The sequence below is a fragment of the Pseudonaja textilis genome, chromosome 2 (assembly GCF_049901715.1).
Source record: "Pseudonaja textilis isolate UNSWEBS1 chromosome 2, rPseTex1.2, whole genome shotgun sequence".
NCBI classification, from domain to species: domain Eukaryota; kingdom Metazoa; phylum Chordata; class Lepidosauria; order Squamata; family Elapidae; genus Pseudonaja; species Pseudonaja textilis.
This window is the reverse complement of record NC_141991.1, coordinates 131,859,167-131,886,438: the sequence shown is the minus strand read 5'-3', so window position 1 is coordinate 131,886,438 and position 27,272 is coordinate 131,859,167. Positions and strand designations below refer to the sequence as shown.

At 44.1% G+C, this 27,272-nt stretch overlaps 2 protein-coding genes across 3 annotated transcripts in view; both read right to left on the bottom strand.

The window, feature by feature from the left end:
* Positions 1-16,247, bottom strand: part of AVIL (advillin) — a 45,657-nt gene extending 29,410 nt beyond the window's left edge. The window contains exons 1-6 of the mRNA XM_026714715.2: positions 16,059-16,247; positions 7,022-7,118; positions 4,846-4,920; positions 3,501-3,697; positions 1,966-2,074; positions 1,740-1,850 (exon numbers count right to left, since the gene is read on the bottom strand). Of these exons, the coding sequence (XP_026570500.2) occupies positions 1,740-1,850; positions 1,966-2,074; positions 3,501-3,697; positions 4,846-4,920; positions 7,022-7,087 (558 nt within the window). The 5' untranslated portion in view covers positions 7,088-7,118; positions 16,059-16,247. The remainder of the gene's footprint in view (positions 1-1,739; positions 1,851-1,965; positions 2,075-3,500; positions 3,698-4,845; positions 4,921-7,021; positions 7,119-16,058) is intronic.
* Positions 16,248-23,167: 6,920 nt separating this feature from the next.
* CTDSP2 (CTD small phosphatase 2) overlaps positions 23,168-27,272 on the bottom strand; it is a 47,997-nt gene continuing 43,892 nt past the window's right edge. Inside the window, exons 5-7 of one of the 2 annotated variants that reach the window (XM_026714824.2) lie at positions 25,549-25,641; positions 24,850-25,035; positions 23,168-23,696 (exon numbers count right to left, since the gene is read on the bottom strand). In XM_026714824.2, the coding sequence (XP_026570609.1) occupies positions 23,571-23,696; positions 24,850-25,035; positions 25,549-25,641 (405 nt within the window). In that variant the 3' untranslated portion in view covers positions 23,168-23,570. The remainder of the gene's footprint in view (positions 23,697-24,849; positions 25,036-25,548; positions 25,642-27,272) is intronic. The other variant, XM_026714823.2, reaches the window with a different exon arrangement.

Genomic DNA, 27,272 nt, shown 5'->3' with positions numbered 1-27,272 from the left:
GACCAGTGGATGTCCCTCAGGGAAGAGATGGTCCTTCAGGCAACCTCAGACTGTCTCTGCCTTTTCTGAAGTTGCTAGGGATTGAACACAAGGCCTTTTGCATGCTAATCATCCACGTGTCCTCTGAGTTTTGCTTGCCGTGGTGTTACCATAAGCAGATCTAGCTCATTTCATCACTTCTTGTAGCTGTGTGTGGCTTCATGTACTCCACAGATACACCAGATGAAGCCCTAGAGATCCACATTGCCGCAAAAGGCTTAAGTATGATCCTCCAAAACAACATTAAATAGAAGAGAATATTTGTAGCTCAGGACTGAAATGTGGAGTCCTTGGTGCACTCAGAGCTTGGTTGTTTTCTTGCAGAGGTTTCATTATCCACTAGACACTGATTAGGTTACCTAGTCTGGTAATGAAACGTAGGAAAACAACCAAGCTCAGAGAGTACCAAGAACCCCACACAACACCAAATGCTGCCCTTAAAATCTACCGTACATTTGCATGTGATGAGAGGGAGAAATAGTTAAACGCATGAAAATTAATCTTGATAATGATATTAGTTTAATTTATATTCAAATGATAGGAAATGATTTCATTAAATATTAAACTTAGTTTTCTGGGACAGCACTAATCTTTATCCTAGCAATTTCTGGATTTGCAATAAGATTTTCAGCTCAAGGAAAGTCCTGTATCTCATATACACAGAAGCTGATCTATGAAAACAATTGTGCTATAAAACTTCTATTTATAATGATATTGGAACAAATATAACAAGTGTTTGCCTTGCGTTTGTTTTCCTTTTTTTTCCCTTTTCCCTAATGAAGAAGAATCTTTGGCAATTTTTTTCTTCTCTACTCTATGGCCTTTAAAAGGGACGTGCCTGATTCAGGGACAACAGGAACAAAGAGAAACCCAAAGGTGCTTTTTCAAGAGGCAACTAGAGTTTCTGTTTTTTTCTTTGAGGATGTTTCACTTCTCATGCAAGAAGCTTCTTCAGCTCAGCTTCTTGGATGAGAAGCGAAACACCTTCAAAGAAAAACCAGAACGTCCAGTTGCCTCTTGAAAAAACACCTTTGGGACAGCCATGACCTGGATGACTGAGAATCTCCATAGGCATGAACAAAGAGAAAGTTTTGCAAAATCCCCATGTGAACAGATTAAACAGATTAAACAGATAATCAGAGTTGGCAGGGACCTTATAAGTCATCTCGTCCAACTCCCCCTGCCCAAGCAGGAGACCCCACACCATTTCTGACAGATGGGAGTCCAATCTCTTCTTGAAAGTCTCAAGTGATGGTGTTCCCACAACTTCCGAGGGCAAGCTGTTCCATTAGTTGATTATTCTCACTGTCAGAAAATTTCTCCTTATTTCCAGGTTAAATCTCTCCTTGTTCAGTTTCCATCCATTATTCCTTGTCTGGCCTACAGGCGCTTTAGAAAATGGCTTGACCCCTTCCTTCGTGTGGCAGCCCCTCAAATATTGGAAGACCGCTATCCTGTCTCCCCTGGTCCTTCTCTTCACTAGACTAGCCAAGCCCAGTTCCTGCAACCGTTCTTCATATGCCTTAGTCTCCAGTCCCCTAATCATCCTGGTTGCTCTTCTCTGCATTTTTTTCTAAAGTCTCAACATCTTTTTTATGGTATGGTGACATGTGTCATAGACTCTCATATGGAATTGAGAAGAAATACCCCAAGCCAAGCAACCTTGCTACTACCCTTTTGGTCAGGGTCTAAAACAATACCTTCAGTCGCTCCTGCTTGTTGCTTTCTGGACCATTCCACTGGACAATGATTTTACCCAGATCTAGGAGGAACACATCACCAAGGTTAAAGCTGTCCCAGCTTATCTTCACCTGCAGATGAGGCACATACAAGAGCAAACAGGGAACAATCAAGAGATGCAGTCAATCATAGTGGGTGGCTTACGTGAAATACAGGAGCCCAACCACGGTTGGGGCTCAAACTCACCTCTCTGGCCATAACGTTCCTTTTTCCTTTGACGTGTAGAAGCCGCTTGACATTGTAGGCATTGGTCTCTGTATGGTTGAACCCAGATGCCCGGCCTCCTTTCTTGTAGCTGTCCCAAATTAAAGGAAAAGGAGAAAGATACAATATAGCCAGACAAGCTGGATAACTGTTACTCAAGGTTAAGAACACTTAATTTTGATTTTGTGCTAAAGATGACCCCTAGAGTTTTATACAACTAATACTACCTTCGTGGCTAACTGTTTCAGGCCAGGGGAATTCAGGGAACTGCAAGTGACTGGGAAGAGAGAAAGTGGAGATGGGCTAGAGATTAGGAATGGAGACAACCAATTCTCACCAGTGTAGTTCTCTGTCAATTACTGTAAAGGATGAGTGGAAGGTGTTTTAAGACCACAATGGGAAAGTCTGTTGTTTGTATCAACTGTGGTGTAACTATCCCCATCTAGTGGTTGAATTTAGTAATGCATATCCTGTGAAAACACAGATATTTCTAGTAAAAACAAATTCGGCAGATAACAGTTATATGATATCAAATAGATATTAGAAACTGAACGTTATAATTGTATAATGTATAAACTAAATGTTAAATGAGATTTGAATGGATAATAACTATAAGATATAAAGGTGACACTCTCCACTTGGTAATTACAGGGGAAAAACCTCAGTTTTTAATGCCTGGAAGGGGAGGGAATTGCTTTTTTTATTTTCCCTTTTGGGACGATGATGGAAAAAGAAGGTATGAAATTGTAAGCAGGACAGGCAAAAGTACAAACGTAATGACTAGAAAGATATAGAAATGTAGAAAAAGGTATGTAATTGAATTAGAAAGGAATGAGATAATTATAAGTAAGGTTGAGGAAAGTAAGGGAAGGAAAAAATTATTGAGAAAATGATAAAATAGTGACAAGATATGAAGTAGAATATAAAGATGAATGTGTAATTGAGATTATCTCTGTACAGAGATGTGATCACCTGGAATCATGCTACTTTCAAAAAAGATATTTTATTTGAATTATGTTTTGTGAAAACCCAAATAAAACTTTTATTTTTTAAAAAAAATGTTAGGAACGGGTTCTCTGCCCGGTTGTTGGGTGGGTGTGGCCTAGTTGGCCTCCTGCACCATGGTGGGTGGCGTTTTTGCCCCCGGGCGCCGGAGGGTTTCATCGGGCCTCCAGGAGGGCAAAAACAACCTCCCCAGGCTCCGGAGGCTCTCTGGAAGCCAGAAAGAGGTCCGTTTCCAGCCTTCCCAAACTTCCAGGAGGCTGTTTTTCACCCTCCCCAAGCCTCCATGCACACCCTGCACTTACCTGCATCCAAAATGAGCCACGTATCCTCCTGGGTGGGGATAGATGGGCAGGGCAAGCCTGGAGGGGGATTTGGGGTTCTCCAAACGGTTCAGAATCTTAGCTAGAGGATCTTCCTGAACCCCTGCGAACCCCCAGCAGCCCTGCCCTACCCCCAAGGCCTTCTTCTCACGTGACCTTTCCAGCCTTTCGGCAAAGATCAAGCATACTCACATGATCCCTTTCTTAAAGTAGCCCTTGAAGAGCTCAGATTCATAGCCTTGCACCTCCCGGTGCTGCACGGGGACTCCACCAAGGTAGTCGTCCAGTTGGATGGTATAAATGGCAGCAGAGCCCTGTTCATCTTTTGAGGAGCAACTTCCAATCCAGTAGTGAACATCATAGGAAAGGATGCTGCCCAATTTACGGGTCTGCGGATAGGATAAAGGTTATGGGGCACACAAATCGAAGTTAAATACTTGTGGGTTGTAAGCAGCTGGAGTACCCTTACCCGTTATGTTCTTTCAGAAAATTAAAGAAGGGATGCTTCCATCTTAGTATTCCAGTGAGTTTGTACCCAAAGCCCAAGAATATTTTTTTTAATCCTAGTGGTACATCAATATTACCACTAGACAACTTCACAGCAAAATTTCATTTGCAGATAATCTGAGCTTCAAATTCCAGGTTTTAAAGCATGTTTTTCAACCTTGGCAGTATGGACTTCAACTTCCGGAATTCCTCAGCCAGTTGGGCGTTGTTGTCTGCACATCTTCAGGCTGCCAAGGTTGAGAAACCGCTTCTCTAAAGATTGAAGAACTATTAGCTGTAGAGAGTAAAGGCAGGGGCGGGATTCAAATTTTTTAACAACCGGTTCTGTGGGCGTGGCTTATGTGGTGGGCATGGCTTGGTGGCCATGTTATTGGCTGGGCATGGCCAACTCAATATCACTCACATCGAGGCACGCATCTCCTTGCCTGGCCTCTCATGACTGTGGGGATGCTGCAACAGTCGTAAGTGTGAAAAATGGTCATAAGTCACTTTTTTTCAGTGCCATTGTAACTTTGAATGGTCACTCCACACAAGCAAAGTACCAGCAAAGGAGGGGAAGAAAACTCCAGAGAAGTTCCTGAGACAGGAAGTCTAGTCCTGCCAAGAATGTAATAAGGATTAATGGAGAGGCAGTTTCTGTAAGCAACACCAGAATGTTTCCTTCCTGTCTTCCTTACAGGATTAGGCCAGTAATTTCTTCTAACAACCGGTTCTCCAAACTGCTTAGAATGTTAACAACCGGTTCTAGCAAATAGGTGCGAACTGGTAGAATCCCACCCCTGAGTAAAGGCCTTCTTTGGCTGTGCTCTTCGCTGCTTCCCTTAGCCAGTCAGTTCTGGGATTGGATCATTTGTCTTTTTCTGGAGTTACACAGTGCTCATAGCCATATGACACCATAATATTTGGTGTTTGGTCTATGACTGCAAGTACAGTCTTTTGAGTATGTGGCAGGTTCAATAAAAAAGAAAGAAAGAAAAAGAAAGGTTAAATTGTGCAGTAATGCATAATAGCCAACTTTCAGGTTACTTACTGAAAGGAGAACATAGCAGTCGCCTTCATAGAAGTTGCCGTGAGCATTGGGAGGCACCAATACTAGATCCATTTTCTGGAAAGAAGAACATAGCATTAAAAGATGTGCCCAAAGAAAACCATGGCTTCAGTCAAGTTCTTGACCTGCTGGGTCTCTGCCCAATAGCACTTAGCACTTAGACTTAGGTACCGCTTCACAGTGCTTTACAGCCCTCTCTAAGCCGTTTACAGAGTCAGCATATTGTCCCCAACAATCTGGGTCCTCATTTTACCCACCTTGGAAGAATGGAAGGCTGAGTCAACCTTGAGCCAGTGAGACTCGAACTGCCGAGCTACTGGCAATTGGCAGTCAGGAGAAGTGGCCTGCAGTACTAACCACTGTGCCACCATTGAGCCACCATGGCCCAACCTCTCTAGCCTATAAGCATCCCTTGTTCCTGAAGCCAATAAGTATATTCAGGGCAGCTTCGTTCTACTGTAATTAAGAGTGTACCCGACTTCTATTTCTATTGTTTACTTTGGCTTTAATAATCTATTTAAGGAACACTCAGAAGGTAGAATGGCATTTCCGGATAGACATCTGGAGAATTTTCAATGAAATTGCAAAGGTTTTGATGCATGAACACACAAGAATAGCAACTTCAACGCTATTACCATGCCATCTGGTACTGAAGTGTACAGATACTTACAACCACAATTGAACTCAACATTCCTTTTGCTAAGTGAGAAACCTAAGTGTGTTTTGCCACATTTTGCAACCTTTCTTGCCACATTTGTTAAGGGAATCACAGCAGTTGTTACCTTAGTAGTGTGATTGTTAAGGGAATCTGGCTTCTCCATTGACTTTGCTTGGCAGAAGGTCGCAAAAGGTGATTACATGACCCTGGGACACCGCAACCATCATAAATATGAGCCAGTTGTCAAGCGTCTGAATTTTGATCATGTGACCACAGGGATGATGCAACAGTCTTAAATGTGAAAAATGGTCATAGGTCATTTTTTCAGTGCCTCAGGGGTGGGATGCTACTGGTTTGGCCCGGTTCTATAGAGCCTATAGCTGCGAAGAGCAGCTGACACTGAACTGGTTTGGTGTTTGGCCCACCCGCCTGTCTGGGTTCTAGGCTGTCCTTTATTCCCTGCTTTTCCCTCCTCAGTTGCTTTGCGCGGCATAGCTGAGGTTGAAAAAGCAGGAAACAAGAGGATTTTCAAATGCTGCGCACCTGAGCACAGTGTTTGTCAGCTGTCCAGGCGGCACAGCTGAGGATTTCTTGCAAACGCTGCATACACGATTGTCCCCAGTTCAGAGAACTGGCAAATCGCTCCACTGGCTGCCCGCCCACCCCTCTCACTCCTTACCTGTATGCGAGCCTTCCAACTTGCCTCGTTTGGTAAGTTGCTATTTGTCCTTTTTTTACCCCTGACCATTAGCTGTTCTGCTCTGCCAGGAGATTTAGATTAGCTAGAAAGCAGGAAATCCTTGGAGCAGACCCGAACCTTCTTTAGGACTGAAGCTTTTCAGTACAGACTCAGATAGCCGATTGCAGATAGATAGACCTCCAAGTTAATCTGTGATTCTGTGAGACATTTAATCTGCCTGCCTGCTTTACCTGTTTTAGGGTAAAAGTTGCTCTTTTTTAATAAAAAAGCCAATATTTACAATCATGGTATGTTGTGAGTTAATTTTCTGAGTTTGCTTGCTAGCAAATTTTATGTGACAGACTCAGATAGCCAATTGCAGATAGATCTCTAAGTGAATCTGTGATTCTGTGAGCAACTCAAAAACCATCTAATTATGCCCCAAAACATAAGCACCTGAATATTTTACATTCAATTTTAAAAGAAGCTGACCACAAGATGATCCTTGTGTCTATTTTGTAAGTATTTTGCAAGGTGGGTTTTTTTTTGCATGTTTTAAACTTCTATAGAGTCTACTATTTTCATAAACTGTACTCGTCAAACAATGTGGTGGGCGGGAAATACATTTAACACTTCAGATTTAATCTCAAACACAAAAAATTTCCACCAGATGAATGAGCCAGTCCATAGTGCGATTGGCAAAGACCTTTACAGCTAAGATATTGCCTAGATGTGGGGTTCTAAACATGGAATGAAATGGTCAACATTCAATACTGAGAGATACCTTCAAATGGACATTGCAAGAGCTACATTTATCCTACCTCAACCCTCCAGATCAGCAGTCCAGGCATATTGGTTACAGCCTTGAAGGCGCTGGCCAGAGCCATGGTATCTTCCGGTCTTTAGTGTATTCACAACCTGCCAAGCAAGAACAAGGACATCTTCTTTAGCATTCTCATGAAACCACTGAGAGAGGTCATCCGTCGAACGAGCATTATAGCACTTAGCACCTAGACTTGTATACTGCTTCACAGTGCTTTACAGCCCTCTCTAAGCAGTTTATAGAGCCAGCCTATTGGCCCGCAACAATCTGGCTCCTCATTTTACCGACCTCGGGAGGATGGAAGGCTGAGTCAACCTTGAGCCGGTGAGAATCAAACTGCAGGCAGCCGGCAGTCAGCAGAAGTAGCCTGCAGTACTGCATTCTAACCACTGTGCCACCACGGTGGCCCCCAAATGCCAGATTCCCCATCCTGCACTTTTTGGCTTAGAGAACTTGCTGCAAGCAGTCACTCTTAGAGAGTTTGGTGGGTAAGGCCTATGTTTCTTCAGTGCCAGTCCCCCATGTTGGAATAACTTGAAGCTGGATGGTCAGTCACTTCCCAGCCTTTTATTTTATTTTTTTTAAGAAACAACGAAAGAGTTTACTCTTCCGTGGGCTGAATGACTGAATGACTTTTATGGAAGCAACATTTTTTTTAAAAAAAATGATTTTATATTTATAACATTTTAGGTGTTATGGATGTTTTTCATGTAGTGTTGTAAGCCACCTACAGTCATTCAAAGGCGGCATATAAATAATAGCAATAAATAGTTCAGCCTACTGCACTCTTCCAAAGCAGATAAGGGCTAGCGCATCTTGGAGAGAAATATTCAAACGCTGTCACTTTGCATTGTTAAACACATGAGTTCCAGGTTGTTGTTATTTTGACAGACGCAAGATAGCAGTTTGTGAAGCGCATAATGGGTTTATAATAACAACTGTCATCATGATCATTAATAATTTTGGTCAGTAGTTGCTTTTTGTAATAAGTCTGAAAATTACAATTTTTGGATATGTAATAATTTCATTACAGTGACCATTATTTAGTATGACAGCAAACCACTAGGGGGCATTCTTGCTGTGTGTGTTTTAGCTAGGAGAAGCTGACTGGTTGTGGAGAGATCCAGAATTTTACTAGCCAAGAGGCGGCATCGTAGAATTTCATAGAATAACATAGTTTGAAGGGACCTTGAAGGTCTAGTTCAACCCCCTGCTGAAGCAGAAGATCCTATACCATTTCAGGCAAATGGCTGCCCAGTCTCTTTTTTGATCGCCTCCAGTGGTGGCGCTCCCACAACTTCTGAAGGGAAGCTGTTCCACTGGTTGATTGTTCTCACTGTCAGAAAATTTCTCTTTGTTTTTAGGTTGAATCTCTCCTTGATCAGTTTTCATCCCTTCTTTCTTGCCTTGCCTTTTGGTGCTTTGGAAAATAGTTCGACCCATTTAAATAGTTTGACCCATTTGATCCTTTAAGCCCAGGCATTCTCTCTGATACATATGCAAGCCAATGTGTCCTATTTAACCTTCCATTCCTCTACGGCAGAGGTCTCCAAACTTGGCAACGTTAAGACTTGTGGACTTCAACTCCCAGAATTCTCCAGCCAGCCAGCTGGCTGGAGAATTCTGGGAGTTGAAGTCCACAAGTCTTAACGTTGCCAGGTTTGGGGACCCCTCCTCTACGTCATGGCTGAGAAGCTGAGTTCAAATGGACAAGCTGAGACAGACAAGGGACATCCTGCATGATGCTAGTATGGAGATGTGTGACTTTGGGTTTTCACATCTCTGTGTGAAAGATAATATGTGTATGTGCACGCAGATGATGATGATGCAGAGAGACTAGTTGGCCACTCAAGTTTCAAGATTTCTCATTGTGCTCTATGGCAATTTTAGGAGATCTCTAGGTTTTCAACTATTGTTGGCCTTTTTCTCCACATCCTTAACAAGCTGGCTGGAGCTGATGGAACTTGGAGTCCAATAACAATGGGAAGAAGAAAACTCAAAGCTTTTTCGTTCTGGCTGTATGACAGCAGGAGTACAGGGTACATTGCTGTATGTCAAGCATAGTGTAGGAGAAGGGGTTCAAAGAAGGGATCAGCTTATCAGTCGGTTTCAATTTTATCAGGTTCCTCTTCTGCCCACCGTTAAATTCATCTTCCCAACTTGAATTCGGTTTGCAACCAGGAAAACATGCATCCGAAATGTACATATTTCTCCTTGCATGTCTGCTTTTTGCAAGGAAATTTTAGCTCAAGCATTAACTTAATTTCTGATACACCAAGCCCCAAAGGGTTGCCATCATGCTGTTTACAGGGCATTTATTTTAGAAGCTCTCTGCTTAACAGGGTTGCAGAAAAGGATATTAGAATTCCCCAATGTTATTGGCTTTGCGGACTGGCGGGGGGGGGGAAGAGAAGGGAGGGTTCTCTGCAGGGGTGGGATTCAACCGGTGTTACTACTGGTTCGGTACTTAAGTTTCACACCAGACACACGCTGTGCGTACGTGTAACACAACAAAAGCTGTGCCTCCCAGATAGCTGATAAGTGCTGTGTGCGGGTGTGCAGCATTTGAAAAATGCCTTTTTTCCTGCTTTTTCAACCTCAGCTGTGCCACGCAGAGCAGCTGAGGTTGAAAAAGCAGGGAATAAAGGGCAGATAAGAGCCCAGGCGGGCGGGTGGGCCAAACAGCAACAAACACAGAACCGGTTCTGTGTCTGCTGCTCTTCAGAGCTACTGGTTCTATAGAACCGAGCAGAACCGGTAGCATCCCACTCGTGGTCCTCTGTGAGCAGCCAGCAAGTGCACACACGTGCAACTCCTTTTGTACAAGTGACGTTCACGCATGCCTGCCGCTCACTTAAATGGAGCACACACACGCTCACTGCTCGCATAAGTGAGGATACTCATGCGTGGGTGCACCTTTGCTGGCCATTTCCACGGCCCGGTTGCAAACTCCTCATGGCCCTAGTGGGCTGCAGCCCACAGGTTGGGAACCCCTGCAGTATGGAATCGATTGGAACGGTCTAGCTTCCATTAAACTCTCAGGACAGAGATACGAATAATACATTATTCCATGCTGTGGTATATCATGCTTCACCTCCCATTTTAGGGGGAAGGGGCAGGACATTTCTCTATTTTCATATATTGTATATCTACCTGTAACATATGGGCCTCTAGATCTAGAAGATAATATTTATAGGTCAGGGTTGAAATGAGGGGTCCTTGATGCTCTCTGATCTTGATAGTTTTCTTGCAGACGTTTCATTACCAAACTAAGTAGCATCATTGCACCACTGATGATGTTATCTAGTTTGGTAATTAAACATCTACAATCCCTCCCCCCCACCAAACTCAGAGACCCCATATGGATGTCTCTCTATCTCTGAGCGTTTAAGGAAAGGTGGACTGTGTATGGCAGGGGTCTTCAAACTCGACAGCTTTAAGACTTGTGGACTTCAACTCCCAGAATTCCTCTTCCAGTCATGTTAGCTCAGGAATTCTGGGAGTTGAAGTCCACAAGTCTTAAACTTGCCAAGTGGGAAGGCCCTTGGTGTATAGATTCAGATGAAGTAGCTTTTCTGAGCTTATCCCTGACTCTTTGCTGCCAGGAGTTGATCAGAGTTGAATTCCAAAGCTCTTGTGTCCCCTGGACATGCAGAGACATCGCTAAGATGTTTTATGGAGCGCTTACAGGGTGCCTTTTAGCACGTCTACCCTGCCCTTCCCCTGGGACGAAAAATAGACAGTATTAGTTTCTGGGATGGAGAAATTAACCTTGCAGCAAGGGTGTGCTCCACTGCCAATTCTTTCTAACACACACATAAACATGCTTTTTTTTTTCTTTTTGTTATAACTGGGCCTTTCTTGTCATGCATGCAGAGCATCGGAAGTGGTACAAATATTTACAGTACAACTCTCTATTCTTCTTGTAATGGGCATGGTACTACTTTTCTCCTGAGTGTGGCCTGGAGAGAGAGAGAGACCAAAGCCAAGTGAAACATTCTGGGAGATCGAAGTGGACTCCACTGGCTGCCTCGGACCAGGCAAAGCCGTAAAGGCATCTTTCCTACTTCTGCTTTCTCCTCAGTTCATTGAAGGTGGTGGGGTTTAACAGGAGTCCAGCCAGGAGTAGGCTGCTGAGGGTTCCCAGGGGTTTCGGAGAGCCCCTAGCTAAGATTCCCCCAAATCCCACTCCTGGCTGGCCCCTCCCGCCCCTCCCTTCCCAGGCATCCCCATGTGGCCCATTTTGGATGCAGGTAAGTGCAGGGTGCACACAGAGGCTCAGGGAGGGCAAAAAACAGGCCTCCCGGAAGTTCAGGAAGGCCGGAAATGGGCCTGTTTCCAGCTTCCAGAGAGCCTCCGGAGCCCAGAGAGGCAGTTTTTGCCCTCCTGGAGGCCCAAGGAAAGCCTCCGGAGCCCGAGGAGGGCAAAAACGCCACCCCCACTATGGTGGCTAACTAGGCCACACCCACCATGGCCATACCCACCCAGCAACCCGACAGAGAACCCTCTGGCCTGAACAAGGGGCAGACTCCTGTTCAGGCCTTGGAGACATTCCCTAGGGATGTCCCAAAGGTGCTTTTCCAAAAGGCAACTGGACTTTCTTGGTTGTTGTTTTTCCCCCCTTGAAAACAATTCGCTCCTCATCCAAGAAGCTTCTTCAGTTCTGCACTTGGATGACAAATGAAGGGGAGAGGGAATCAAGGCAATCAAGTTGAGAATCTCTATGGACATTCCCCAGGGATGAAACGGATTAGTCTGGACCAGCTGGACTTCCAGAGATAAAGGCAGGGATGTGGCCTTGACCCTGGAAAGAATTGTCCAGCCTTTCCTCTTTTGGCTAAGGTTCAGACTTGAGATATCTGGTGAAGACCTTTCACACACTGGAAGCAGAGCGTCTTCTATGCAAAGATTAGGGAAAAGCTATTGTCCTTTTAAAGCAGACTCCCTTATGGAGCAAAGTGAAGGTCAAACTTCCTCCTGAAGACAAACTTCCATAGAAACAATGGCACCAGAATGGGTCAGCACCACCCAGAAAGGTTTCTGCAGGAAAGACACTCAGGGAAGGACGCTGAACTCTCCTTCCTGTTTGTGGGTCAGTCCTGCAAAATCAATGAGTTTTCTATTCATACCTCACATTTCCTTCAATGCATGCTTCAGAAGAATCATCCCAGGACATTCAGTTTAAAAGTCATAGCAGAGAAAGGCCTCCTGCCTTCTTTTCTCAACCCAATTTGAGAGATACACACATACAATATTGAGCAGGCATATTGGCTATTTCTGAGCTCTGTCGAACTCTGCAAAATTATCCCAGATCTCATGAGTTCCATTTCCATCCACATCATCATTAAACTGTGCTCATCATAGACCTTTGTTGAAACTCAACCGGGGACTCTAGAAGTCAGAAGAACAAGTCACTGGCAATCCAGCTAAGTTCCTGTCATATGATCAAGTTCTGGACTGCTCAAGAGTTTTCTCCAGAATCGCTGGTGGTTGGAGCAACTTTGGAAGCAATGAAGTTGTCCAACATCAGTGATTGAATTCTGTCTGGAAAGCATTTCACATATACGCAGCCAAATTTTAGATTCTATAAATGACGAAGAGTCATATAGTAACTCTATCCAGGTCTTGCATCAGATGTTCCTGCTCCCTTTTAACTACAACGACACAAGTGGAGGGATCTGTAGGACCTTCTGAGAGCTATTCCCAGTGGCATTCAGCAAAGAAATCTGGTATTCTTCTGGTAATGTGTATTCCATGTAGGATAACCTATCCTCTCAAAATATGGATAGAATTTTCAGAGAGGTGGATTTTTATTTTTTTTTGTAACGCCAAAGCAGAGGTGGGATTCAGCAGGTTCTGACCAGTTCTGGAGAACCAGTAGCGGAAATTTTGAGTAGTTTGGAGAACCGGCAAATCCGATCTCTGACTGGAGATTTTATGGGATCCTTCCCCTGCCACGCCCATCAAGCCACGCCCACAGAACCAGCAGTAAAAAAAATTGAATCCCCCCACTGCATCAAAGGCGTTTATGTACTATGTCCTTAATAGCTTTAGATATTTTCTCCAGGCAGAGGTAATCTGCTTTGCACTAATCTGTTACAATACTACAAGCTACTTAAGTGCTTAAAGAAGAAAGTGATCCTTCCTTTTGTCAGTGTGCTGCTTGTGGAATTAACTCTCTCCCAAAAGTATGATTTGAGCCAATGCTGATTTTTTTTTCAAGGTGCCAGATATTCCCTTTTCCCCCACTTGCTCTGGCATCCCATACGTGGCTTGTCATGTTTATTGGTTTTATCTATCCATCTACTTTGTTATGATGACTTACTACTCTGATCAGATATTTCACTCTATGGTTTTCTCAACGTTGCTGAACTACAGCTTGCGACATCCTCAACTAGCATAGCCAGTGGTGAGGAATGCTGGGAATTGTGGTTCAGCATGGAGGGGCCCTAGGTTGCCCACTCCTATTCTGCGTTATTGATAAAGGAGAATATTTGTAGCTCAGGGTTGACATGAGGGGTCCTTGGTGCTCTCTGAGCTTGGCTGTTTTCTTGCAGACGTTTCACTAGCCGAGCTAAGTAACATCATCAGTGCTAAACTACTTGTGTTACTTCTCATTTTGGGGGTGGGGACACATTTATCTCTTTTTATACAGTGTATATCTTCACAAAACGTAACATATGGATCTCCAGAAGATATTATTCATAACTTAAGATTGAACTGCGAGGTCCCTTGATGCTCTCTAACCTTGATGGGTTTTCTTGCAGATGTTTCATTACCCAAACTAAGTAACATCTTTGGAGCACTGATGATGTTACCTAGTTCGGGTAATGAAATGTTTGCAAGAAAACAAGCCCAGAGACTACTAAGGAGCTCTGTTCTGTGTTGTGCAACCAATTCTAATCATGCTTTTCCGTGCCATTCTCTCACTACCCACAAGTAAGATTTCAAAATAAAACAAAAATAAATAAGTTCGATAAAACATCTCCTACACACAGCCAACCCCATCTAAAACGGGCATTTTCATAGGGCCGGATGTAGATGACTCTCTGAAGCCGTTTACTGCTTGCATTAATGTCTCATTTGCATTGCTCTGGAAGGAACCCTCAGCACAAATACTTTCTGAAGGATTGGTGATGCCATCACCCTGGGGACCAACTAAGCACGATACAAATAGGACAGCCAGCCTGCCGGGTGGCTGAAAATGGATAGTGGTATTGAAGCTGCAAGGAAGGAGTGTCCTGAAAAAAGAGAAGTAAGTCCCTTGAGGCAACACTGAAAAGAATGCTAGAGAATGCCAGAGATGGGATGGGCATTGCTGAGTGGTGGAATACCTGCTGTTGATGTAGAATATTCTAGGAACAATCCATGCATTCCAAATGCGGTTTAGAACACTTGGAAAATTCTGGGGAACCAATGTCAAACCTTATCAACTATTGTTGGACTGGGGAGATCAATATTTTGATATACAATATGACAGCTCCTTCTTCTTCCATAACCTCCGATTAACAAGGGTTGGTTAAAATAGAAAAAAAGAAGAAGGTGGGTGTAAAACTGTGCATATGGCACAGTATCATCTAATTTAGCTCTGACATAGTCCTGTGGGGAATTGCTATTTGGATGTTGGTACAGTAAAAGTTAAGGATGCCCAAGGGAGAATGAGCAGCCTTGGGAGATGAAAGTACGCTAATCAAACTGGTATAAAGTCTGAAACCATTGGTGCATATTTTAGACATACTACAGCTTTCGATATCTTGGAAGGATCTCTGCCAGCTCTGAAGTAACAAAAAGCAGAATCATTGTGGTCAGTCAAATGTGAAAAGCATTCTGCTATCAAAACAAAAGCCGGAGAATGGGCTTGTAATCATGTTGATTAATCTGGCTTCTTCCTATCTTTCATTTGGTTTTTCACAGCAAAAGTCCGATCTCATTGTTTTGCCTTGAACCGAAGGCTTAGTTAGCAGGCTTGGTTGTAGCCTCTCTCGATCAAGTACTGAAGTTTGCTCTTCAAGTAATTTTTCCCTGCTCCGTACTCTTTCCCTTGTTTTCTATCATCTAGCTTTTGTTCTGATATTTTGCAATTTGCAAAATGTAAAACTTGTTGTAAGAATGCATTTGGTTGGATTGAGTATACCCAGTCCCTCTTAGTGCATGTAGACTTTATTCCAGTGCTGCCCTCTGAAACACCAAAGCCCCCCAAATGAGATGGGCCTGGATACCGCTGGCCTTTTCAAAACCATTGAAGATCTGGATGTGCTGTAGAGCCTGCACTGAGGAAGTTAGATTAAAGTGTTTGTGTCGATCGGTGGTAGATTTTTATCCTTTGCTACTATTTTTTAACGTTAAGGTGTCCGCGGCTCAGAGCCACATTTATGAGATGACCAGCCATATAAATTGATTAAATAAATAAATACAGAGCTGCCCAAGGAAATTTCAAAGAGCCACTGACTGACCTTAGAAGCTGTAGGCAAAAATGCCACTTACTGGGTGCCAAATTCATACCAGGCATGTGTTCACACAACCACATGGAACTGAAGGTAGCCGAGCCCAAATTCTGTCCCTGACCCTGACTTCATATCCCACTTTCAACCTTGTAACAAGTGACATCCCAGCAAACAGAGGGCGTTTAAGGATGTGCAAAGTGGATCCTATTCGAGGCAATGGCCACAACTGGCCCACACCTATCTCGGAGACTTAATTTGCTTAAAGAAATATATTCTAATTCTGTTCACCCAGTTCAGTGGATTGCCTTGAATAAGCTCCTTTCGGGCATTCTTAAGGCTGCAACCTTCGGTGGTGGGGCTCAAATATGCGTAAGACTGCACTGTGCTCGCATTTAAGTGCTCGCATTTTCAGAAACCTTGCCACTTCTTTCTTCAGTCTGATTTTCCTCCTGGGGCTGTTCTGGGAAAAAACAACTTCCATCAGCGTAGCTTGATACCCATCCCTTATGGAGGGTCTCCATCTCCTCCCGCTCTTTCCCATCTTTCTCCTATGCATGGCTTCAACCACCGCATACATCAAGTCCCACTTACCCCAAATTTGCTGGAGATCACTTGCACTTCCCTCTAGGGTCGAGTCTGCCAGGCAAAAGAAAATGGTCCCTTCCCATTAAGAGCAGCTTCTGAGCAGAGGATCCAGGCTAGCTCATATAGATTTGATTACATTTGCATTCTGCCTGCCTATGAGCTGCCTGGTCCAAACAAGAGCTGGCCTTGCCCAATGACTGGGATTCGTGTAGGGAAAACATCTAAATTTTTTCTTTTTTTTAATATCGTTGTTGTTGAGAACCTTGAACTGGGAGGAGCTACAGGGGTTCCTAGGCCAGCCCTCTCTCTTTTGCTGCCATCCCAGTTTTCCATTGATTTTTCTGAAATGCAAGGTTGCATCAATAATGCAACAAAATGGGAGCAGGGAGGGATATGGCATTAGACCACATTAGAGTGGTTTGCTCGGAAATGAAAGGCAAAAGACGGTAGACAGAAAGGCAGAGCAGCACATCTTGCGGGCGAGAAGAGCCAACAGCCAGAAATGGGACTGTGTTCTTGAAGCTTCCCATGATCCACAGAACAGCTGGACTGGGAACGGTTGGGATTTGGGGGCATCAAATTGTAGTGGTTGTCTTCCTTTCTTTGCAAATGGTTCCTGGTGGTGAGGGTTGTGGCGGGGAAGAGGTCACTCCTCAGGGCTCTGCTACTTGTTTTCATATCAGTATGGAGGTGATACATAACTATATTTTGATCCCAGGCTAGCCAAGTGAGGCTGTTGAAATTCAGTATCAGTGCCTGGAGACTTTCTCCTCCTCTTCTTCCTCCTTTTCCTGTGTTGAGATCAAACTTTAAACTGACCGACCTTAGAAACTGTAGACAAAAATGTCACTTACTGGGTGCCAACACGCAGTTCATATCAGGCATCAAATCAAGCCACCTTCTTGATTTATTTTTGGCCCAAAATAAGTCACTATCAGCACATGTTTCAGGTAGTAGTTGATACATCAGCTGATGGGCCAGGCTTTGTGTCTTTCCGCATTCACATAGTATGTTGTTATCTGCTAAGAGCCCTCCACTTGAGCATATTACACTTAGGCACTCCAAGTCTCAACCCATTCAGGGCCCTCCAAATAGTATAAGAGAGGCCAGGTCTTTTGGCCATACCCTCCTTTAATGTTATTCCTTGCTCAACTGTCTCCTCCCTCCATCTTTTAATTCAATTTTGTTCTTGTGTCCCCTCAAGACACGTTTGTCATGCACATAAAGTTGTTCCTAGAACTGAGTCAGCGGATGAGGAGCATACAGTAAGTCCATTCAGAGGATGTCGAGAATCATTCGCTCGGCATCTGTTTCTACTTCTCTCCTGGTCTTAGGTGCAGCAATGCCAAGGGACAGGACATATTTTCTCAATTGGTATAGGTTTTCAAACCACCTGTCACTAAGCGTGCGTAGATGGTGACACCAACTTATTTCGCATGTGCAGACCACGTGTGCCCTGAATCGGAGCAGCATACTCTGCTGCAGAGACACTTAAGGCCAAATGATGTGCACAACGTAGATGTCCCCCTGTGTAGTTAATCAATTAGAGGCTGACTGGGGAGAAACTAACTGCAGACCAGTCCTCCTGTTCTGACCCAGGTTTAGCAGAACCAAGAAACAGACTCCTTATCCCGAAAAACCCCTCTTTATTTAATTACTGTGAATTCATGGAATTCACACACAGAAAAAGCTCCGGCAATAATCCTCTCAAGGGTTAATTGCAAGAACAGACCTTCACAATCCTTAAATAGTTGCCAAGCAGAGAGCTTTCAGTCTCAAAGCTGTAAATTAAGTACCTGGCAAGGAGTCTCTGTGAGGCACGAACTGATAAGTGAATCTTCCGCAAGAAATATGAGCTAATTTTCTCCTGCAACCACCACTCCCCTTTCGCTATTTATTCACTATGGGAGGGCCATTCAGTGTCCACATGTCCCTTTCCTTCCGAGTTGGCCCCTTAATTGTTCTGCTCTCCTGACAGCTCTGTGCATACGTGCATCTGGAACAAGCTCCAGCTGTTCTTCTTCTCCACTTATCTCTGACTCCAAAGGCAGCTGGGAAATGTCAGACAGCTCCAGCATCCCAACACAGGCACCCATCAGAGCCTTCCCCAGCCTCCAGGACTGGCCCAAGTTCCTCTCCATCCTCCTCACTGTCCGAGTCTGCCACCAGTTCCGCTGGCAGCTGGTGGGCCACAATACCTACCAAGAGTAATGGGCTGTGACTGTTGGGACTGTCCAGACAAAAAAGATTTTCCATCTTCTCCTTGATGGGATTACACTTCCCTGGCCAGGAATGGCACGCAACTTGGGCGCTCTCCCATACTCACAGCTTCTGCTTGAAGAGCGGGTAGCTGCTATGGCCAAGACAGTGTTTGCACAACTCCATCTGGTGCATCAGTTGTATCCTTTCCTGGATCACTTAATTCACACCTCATGGCTCAATTATTGCAACATGCTCTACGTGGGGCTGCCTTCGAAGACCACTTCGAAACTTCAACTGATCTACAATACCGTGCTTCAAGCAGTGATATTGCCACAGCCTGCTGACGTGACATCTTTCTGCTCTATGAATTAGACTTGTTGCCTGTTTCAAGGTGCTGGTTATTACCTACAAAGCCCCATGTGCCAGAGCCTGGTTATTTGGAAAAAAACAAAACAAATACCATGCTCTTCTTTGGTTTCTGCCTACATAATGTGATCCAGTAGGATGGGTCATTCTGTGTTGTACTTCAGGAACCAGGAAAGCTGACTTGCCCTTTAGAACAGGGCTCCCACCCAAGATCCGTGACTTCCTGGAAGGTCTTGGAAACCTGGCTATTTACCCAGGACTTTGGATAGGGAGGATGGGGTTCTGGTTTGTAATGTTTTATATTGGTTATTTGGACTGCCACATTACACTTACTTTTGCAATTATGTTTGTACACGCGTGGGTGAATTCTTCCATCTTTGGTTGGTTTTAATGTTGCTCCTACAATCAGATAGCACTCAAACTGAATGGATGAATAAACACAACTGCTGTTTTTCTCATTCCCTGCACTTAAGGTTATTCAAGACATCAAGAGAAGCTGGGTACCCTTGGCCTGTGAGCCAAATGCAGTCTTCCAGGCCTCTTAGCTACCACTTCCAGACTCTTACAAGGGGGTATTTCCCCCTCCCCCCTCTGCTCTTCAAACTGGTTAATGTATTGCTTGCCTCATCCAGCTCTGCCTCACAAACGAAAAACTGAAGTGATAACTTTGTACAGACAAGTACCTCAATTACATTAAATCCAATTCCTTTTGATGAAACCCCTTCCCCAATCTCTTCTCCCAACACTAGTTCTACTCTACTCTGCAACGAGGGTATCAAAAAAGTTCAATTAAATAATTTGGATTATGAGAGGGAAGCAGCTACTTCTAGAACCATCGCGGTGGAAAAGAGCTTCATTCCCAACACTCTCAGGATCTGTTTTGGCAGAAGTTAAGGATATAAAACAGAAACAACGGGAGAGCAAATTCTCAAATTTATTTCCCGGTCTTTGCAGGGTGATGTTTATTTGTTTGGCTCCAGTTCAAACCAGGTAGAGTCCATCAATGCTTACATGGTTCATAAAGGTTGTCTGAAGGCTCCTGCAACTTCAAAGGATGAGTAGTTCTGGGAGCAAGCCTTCCAAGCCCCCCAAAACACAATTGATAAGCCAGGAGGCATAGCTCAAAACGTTCCTATTCTCCCTCCCAAACCCAGATGTTGGCTTATCGGTTGGGCAAACTGGGGCTGTCAGATGTATCTGAAGAATGCTAGGTTGGAAAATGGAAAGCAGGCCTTTACATCCAGTATCATCTGGTTGCAATGCAGAAGTATACCTATGTTTTATTTACAAACCAACAATTATGACTTTGAAACAGAGTTTAACATAATTATACTTGGCTTTAAACAGGATTTGACAGCTGAATTATGCAAACTGATTCTTCAGAGGAAAACAATCAAAAGCAATTTTTACATCGGGTTCTTTATGCATACATCCATTGCCTGATGCTAGTCACTCTATGAGAACCACACCTTTTGTGCAGCTTTGTGCATTTCTCCACTGAATACCGTAAAGGCTATTGAGTATTATAGACTTACCTGCGCAGCTACAAAACCTTATTTTTTTTCCCCCTCAGAGAGCTACCCACTCAAACGCTTAATGAAAAGACACCGTTTGATCTCTTTTTATTTCTTTAATTGCAGTTAATACAAAGATTCCAAAAATAGAAAGAGTTCATAATGGCAACAAGTGCCAAAGCTTCAAGTTTTGGGATTTTCTTTTCAATTAAAACATTTAAAAACAAAAAAAAAAAACAACAAAAAACAAAACCCAGCAAGTGAGGACATGTGATTAAATTTGTACAGTTTAATGAGAAGGGAGAGAAGGGAAAGCTGGAGGCATTTTTTTTTTCTTCAAAAGCCAACAGCTTCCATTTCTTGTATGAAATGGGAGCACCAAACATGACTGGATGTAAAAAAGGTACCATAACAAGCGTGGGTAGATTTGTGTGTGTGTGTGTGTGTGTCTTTAGTGTAGTCAGTATATGGGGCAGCCATTAAAGACATGGCCCTGGTAAAGTGCTGGGGCCACCTCTTGGCTGGAGTTCTACCCTCATTAACCATGGTTCAATCAAGGCACAATCCCAACGTGGTAGTTTGGACCCAGGAATCCTTATGGCTCTAAAACATGATTTACAATCTTGACTCAAGAGTGGGAATGAGCATTTATGGGCAACATGGCAGGTGCTGCTACTTACTGAAGTCCTGCGACCGCCGCTTTTCCCTCCATGCAGGGTTGTCCAAAGGGATTCCTCACCACGTCCACGTGGCTCTCAGAAACCCCTTTCTTTCCCCCCCACTTGGTTAAAACCAAATACCTCCCCCACCACCAATCTGCCTCTTTTCAGATCACTCCGTTTCATACAGATCCCTCCATGCCAGGACTGCGATGTTGCCCACTGCAATTTAGAGGAGAATAAATGGGTTGCCGCCTTCTCATCGTAATCCCACCCCCTCTTTAAGGCTTAAAAAAAGTGATTTCTGCAGCAAATGTAGAGCACGTTGGACTACGATCCCCAGCATCTCTCACCTACGACCATACTGGCTAAGGTTACTAGGAATTGGTTTTTCTTTTCTTTTCTCTTCCTTCCCTTCAGGGGGCAGCATCTAACCTCGGTCCAACAAAGGACTAGAAACCTGTTTTGTCTTTAAGAAAGGGCTGGGGCAGCTGCTGGCATGAGAAGGAGGAAGGGAGGGAGGAAGAGAGAGGCAATTGGTCTTCGGCTGACACAAAGCAAAAACAAAGCTGTGAGAATAGGAAGGGAAAACAAAAAGGGTTTGTTCTTCCCAACATTCATTAACTTTGCAAAGTTTAACGGCTCCTCCGATTTGTGTGCGTAAGTAGCTGCTGGCTTGAACTGCGAGGGAGGGAAAGAACTTCCTTGTTGGTGTCTGAAATTGGAAACCTATCCCCCTCTCCTCCTCCCACAAACACAGGAATCCAGACCCTCAGCAAGGGAGACCAAACGGGACCAGAAACATGAAGTCAGGGAAAAATTGGGGAGCAGGGCCCATTCCACTCAAGAACTGACTGAAGTCTGACTAAGCGTGCGCGCACACAGTCTCAGGACTCCACTGAAAACTGATCAGCACACTTAAAGCAAGGATGAAAATATCAAGTAGCATGGTTGGTCAGGCTAACAGCTGGCTGGTCAGCCAAGAGCAGAGGTCAAAACTTTGGTCCTGAGGTGATGAGATGACCTGCAATTTGCCCGCCACCTCTTAACGAATAAGGCAGCACCATTATTATTTTTTTTACAGAGCCCTATGGACTCTACCTCCCCTCTTTGCTATCAGGCCTACAATGGCTAGACAGAGATTATCTTGCACTATATTGCTGGGGGAGGGGGGGGGGAAGAGAGAAAAAAAAAGCAAGCCGGCACTGTTGATCCATTTGGTTTCCCTTGCTCCCAGTGGCACTTGAGAAACACACGTTCACAGTATGTCAGGCACAGTTCGAAAGGACACAGGACCTTAATCCTGGGAAGAACAAAACCAATGTCCACGGGCAACTCCCTGCGATATAAATATTAACAAACTCTCCAACTACTTTTGGTTGCTTGGAGCTGGAACCAGCTTGAGAATGCATTGAGGGTGTGGGTGGGGTGGGGGAAGAACGGGAATTGGAGAGGCCACACCAAAAGTGGCACAGTTGCTTGCCACCAAGCAGCTGCAGCCCAGAGAGGATAGCAAGGCAGTTGTTAAGGCAAACGACATACGAAGCAGGCTTGTGCGTACATGGAACAATCTCTTGGATTCACCCCCAACTCATTGTCACCATCCAAGGGGGGGGGGGGGCTAAGGGGCTGTCACGTTATAATGATGGAAACCTAGAACAAACCCCGAGGGGGAAGTTATGCCTTCAGCGTCAACAAGCGAGGTAAAACCACCAGGGGACGAACAGCAGAATCCTTTCTTCTTCCAGGCAATCATTCACACTGAAAGAAGAACTGGGTCCCTAGCAGGCACCCTACTGACCTGGCGGCCTCCTAACTGGGTGCTCTTTAAGGCAATGAAGTCACTTCCTTCACCCACCCACCCACCCCCAAAAGAAACAGGTCAAAGCTGGAGTGCAGGGACGCTTTATCTCTGAGCAAATAAGGAGTGTGGCATTGGTGGGGCTGGCTAGCTGTGTCCTCACTAATGCTATGTGCTACTAGTGTGTGTGTGGGGGGGGAGGTTGTTGTAAAGGGTTTTTCTAAGTCCAGGGGCCTCCCCTTTCATCAGAGGCAAAACACAACTGCAAGACAGAATGTTAAAACGAATAAACACACCCGTGGGGAAGAGTTTCCCCAAGCCAGCAGGGCGATGAGGCCTGGAACCAGAGGTTGTGAATCAAAGGCAGCTTCACAAAACAGGCAAAGAAAGCAACAACTTCAAAATCAACCCAGAAAGATCCTCTCTATCAGAAGATCAGGCAAAAACAGAAACATCTGAGAGTGGAGAGGCGGCCATCTTGACTCCCCCCGCCAAGAGATGAGAAAGAAGTCTCCACATACTTTCGCCTGGGGGCTGTGTAAGAAGCACCGCCAAGAATATGTAAAAGCAAGTGAGGAGGATGTACCTTTTAAAGAATCCATCCAAAACATTTGGCATTGCCTTGGGGAGGGAGGGAGGGGGAGGGAGGGAAGGAAGGATCCCCTAAAGGTTGGGGAGCAGTGCATAGATACTAGCACTCTTGGGGAATGGGGGTGGGGTTATTTTGGATGTCCCTGCTCTTGGTGGAAAGGCTAGAAGCTCTAGCATCCAGCCATACCCTGGTTGGAAACTGCTCTGGCACTGCACAGAAGGCAGCCAGGCAGGTTATTGCCTCCAAAGTGCTTGTATCTGCCTTGTGGCAGGGTGATGGGGAGCAATTGCACTGTTCCCTTTCCCTCCTGGCCAATACTGAAGGCACAGAGTGAAAAAAAAAAAAAAAAGTAGCTTCCCCAGCGGCCACAGCACGAGGGAAATGTTAGGGTGCCCTTAGTTGACCGAGGCTGGTGTAGACATCTTCCGCTCCACTCAACTCCTCAAACACAGGAATCAGGTTCAGCAGCTCAGTGTCTGTCATATCATCAAACCAAGACTGGACCGGCACCTGCAGGGCAGTCAAGAGAGATAAAGAGAAGTCAACCAGGAGCATGCAGGCAGGGAGCGAAGAGTTATCGTTTGGAGAAGTAAAACAACCCAGGCAAAAACTAGAATCGGAGGAGTGGCATTAAAATGTAAGAACGGTTATTTAACCTTTGGCTGCACCCCGTCTGGCCCCTGCTGGATCGGTCCAAGGCTAGTTTCTCACAGTGATCAATAGATGCTCTGGAGGTCCTAGTAAGCTAGAGATGGAGATATAAACCTCCCTGCTTTTTTAACACCTGTAATGGGCGCTTGTTCCCAAATGGTTGGGAGGCCACGTGGAGATTTTTGAGACAATTCGCCCTTGAGAAATCTGTCTTTCAGGAATGTAGTCAAGCCTTTTAAAGACTGTTCAAGTTAGTGCCTATTAGCATATATTGTGTTAATGAATTCCACTACATCATTTTATGGATTGTGTGAATAAATGGGGTTTTTTTTTCTGTCTTAATTCTCCTTCCAATCCAGCTCAGTTGGATGGCCTCTGGTTTTGAGAAAGGAAGGGAAAAAGAAACCCCAACCCCTGTCTAGAAAGAAGTGTGGCGGTGGGAGTTTTCCCACACTGGAGAGTGAAATCTGAGAACAGCTTGAAATTGGTTTTAAGAAAAAGGGAAAATATTTCAAATATTAAAGAGGGAAACAAATGTTACTGAGATGAGGCCACTTTAAAATGCAAGAAGCGAGACAGGGGCTATAGGAATGCCAGTCAACAAGAGGGAATTAGCTGAATTCTTTCTGATTATAATCTTTATGGGTTGAACTGCATTCAGTAAACTGGGAAAGGCGGAAGGAAAGGAAGGGAGTTGAAAGAGAATTTCTCAGCCATCTCTACACGAAGACTAGAAAGTCTTGCAATGACAAGGCAACTAAGATCAGCATCTGCCTCCACACCGCTCTTATACATCTCCGGCTAGGGATCTGAGAAGAAGCACGTCCCCTTTTTCTGTCCCTGAAGAGGGAATGTCACTCCCAAAGAAGACCATCCCGTCACTCAAGAATGCAATGGTTTTTTTTTTTTTTTAAGTTCTTCCCCAAAACCAGATAAAAATGTTTCTTTTCAGCCAAGAGATCTACCAAAACCAGAACATCATTTATGGAAGGTTAGAGAGCAAAAAGCCCACCGCATTCTCTGGATGGAAGATGTAGGAAGCTGGAGAATTGTCCAGGATCAGGGTTTTGCGCAGATCACGGCCCAGCCGGCTGAGATCCTTCACGTAACATCCCTGGTGGAACACGCATGACTCCCGGAAGAGGCGGGCCCGGAAGACGCCACACTTGTCCAGAAGGTCAGTCACTGGGTCAGCATACTACCCCCAGAAGGAGAGGGAGAAAGAAAGAGATGAGGGGACTGCTTTGTGTGTAGAAACAAAACAATTACAATGAAAGGACCCAGCAGTCAAGATAATCTGAATACTACGCCTCTGCGACCAGATCTCATAAAAGCAGAATTTGTTACTCGGCGTTGATTCTTTTTAGTGAAGTTTTGTGGAATTGGCTATCCTTATGTCTGTCTGTCTGTCTGTCTGTCTCTCATCTCTCTCTCTCTCATCTCTCATTTTTATAAATCACTCAAGATGGTGAACGTAGCTAATACTCCTTTTTCTCCTATTTTCCCCACCTATGTGAGGTGAGCAATTGTGAGTCTGTGCAGAACCTTCTCTGGTTAGTTATTAATAAGAATTTAAACTCCCTGCTAAACTATAATTACATTTTACTAATTTCACAAAATTTAAATGAGAAGTTCCTTCTTATAGCACCAGGCAACATTGAAAGCACCAGACAAGCCACATGTTCGGCAAAGCTATCTGGAACCCACTCACCTTAGCTAAGCTGGCAGTGAAGAGCACACACTCAAACAGCTCCCCCATCCGCCTCAGGAATTCATCTACAAATGGCCGCTTCAGCACATACACCTAGAGATTAACAGAAATGTGAGGAGATGGTATACAAAGTACTTGCTTATATCTGCAGTGTGCTTTAGAACTCGAATAGCTGAAGGTCAGGCTTAATTGTAGCGTTGCCAAAATATGCAAAGCATGGCAAATATTTTAAGGGTGGAAATGGAAGGTGGAAAAAAATTGGCAGAATCGCTTCTCCAACACATAACCCTTTTTGTATAATTTTTATTAAATGTTTTCTTAAAAGAAGATTAAAAATGAATACAAACTAATATAAGTGAGAAAAACAAAAGAAAGAAATTAAAGAAAACGCTAAAAATGCAAGAAAGGAAAGAAAGGTAAAAGAAAAGTAGAATACAAAGAAATAAGGTTCAGTCTTCTTTACAGCAGTTGTAAGTCCAGTTATAAATGTACCTCTTACTCTTAAGGTTACCACGTAGCTTTTCTCTTTCTATATATCTTGTCTAATCAACAAATCCATAGATCATAAGCTCGTTTTTTTCCTGTTTCAGTCGAAAAGTCTATAAGGGTTTTTTTTCCCAGATCGCAATAAATGCAGACATTGTCTTTTCTCTGGTCAGAGATCCAACCCATAACTCTTGTTTCATAATCTATCCCACCACACACTCTTCCCTTCATTGCCCTGCCTTCTTTTATCCCTCAGGGTCTGACACAGAGGGGCAGCAAGTCACGTAGGGAGAATAACAGCATTTCCAGACTCTATTCATATTATTATTTGGCAAGCATCCAGTTACAGAGATCTGTGTTTGCTCAATAAAATGAATGAAGGGTAGGGGAAAACTTTAGCAGGACTGGAAATCTAACTTTGAAAACATAATAAGTGATCTCAGCCTAAGTTTCTGGAATGGCTGCATCAAATATTCTTTAAAAAAAAAAATTATCTGGGAATTGCATTCCCAATGCGTCTTGAAAATACCGATGTTTTGGAAGGTTGCCTTTGACATTCAGTGTCTGATCATCTCAAGAGGTGAGAAGCTCCTGGAGGAAACGTGGAATATACTCTAACAAATAAAATAGGAAGGGAAGGGAAGAAGGGCAAATCGCTATGATGGAACCGCCTACTGGTACCTCCCCAGTGTCACCAATGAAAGCCAGATGATGAACTGGTTAAGGTATCAGCCTTGGACAGGGAGACCTTGGTTCAAGTCTCTACTCAGGTACTACACTCAACAGAAGACACCATATTTTAATCTAAGTTATTTCACAGGATTTTTCTATAAAGATAAAAAAGGCAGGAAGGACCAATCCTAAATTCCCTGGAAGAGGAAATATATCATTTGAACAGGAACCATGCATCATATAATTATATTTACTCTTGGAAGCAAGCTGATATGTTATCATAGACCTCAAGCAAGGTACATTCAAGCTACTGCTTTATACTCAGCTATATACTCCCTATAAAAGACATTCCCCAAAGAAGCAAGAGGACAAGTTGCTGGATGGTGTAGAGTAAAGGTCATATAAGTACCTTTACTTATTTTAAAGAGGGCGGTTCCTTGCTTATTAAGAAGCTGCGCTAACTGGCTGGTTTATGACAATCTGCAGAATCTTTTAAGTTACATTTCCAACCTTTGCTACAGCCTACCATTTTAAAATCTGCCAAGTCTATTGCAAGAACACTGTCT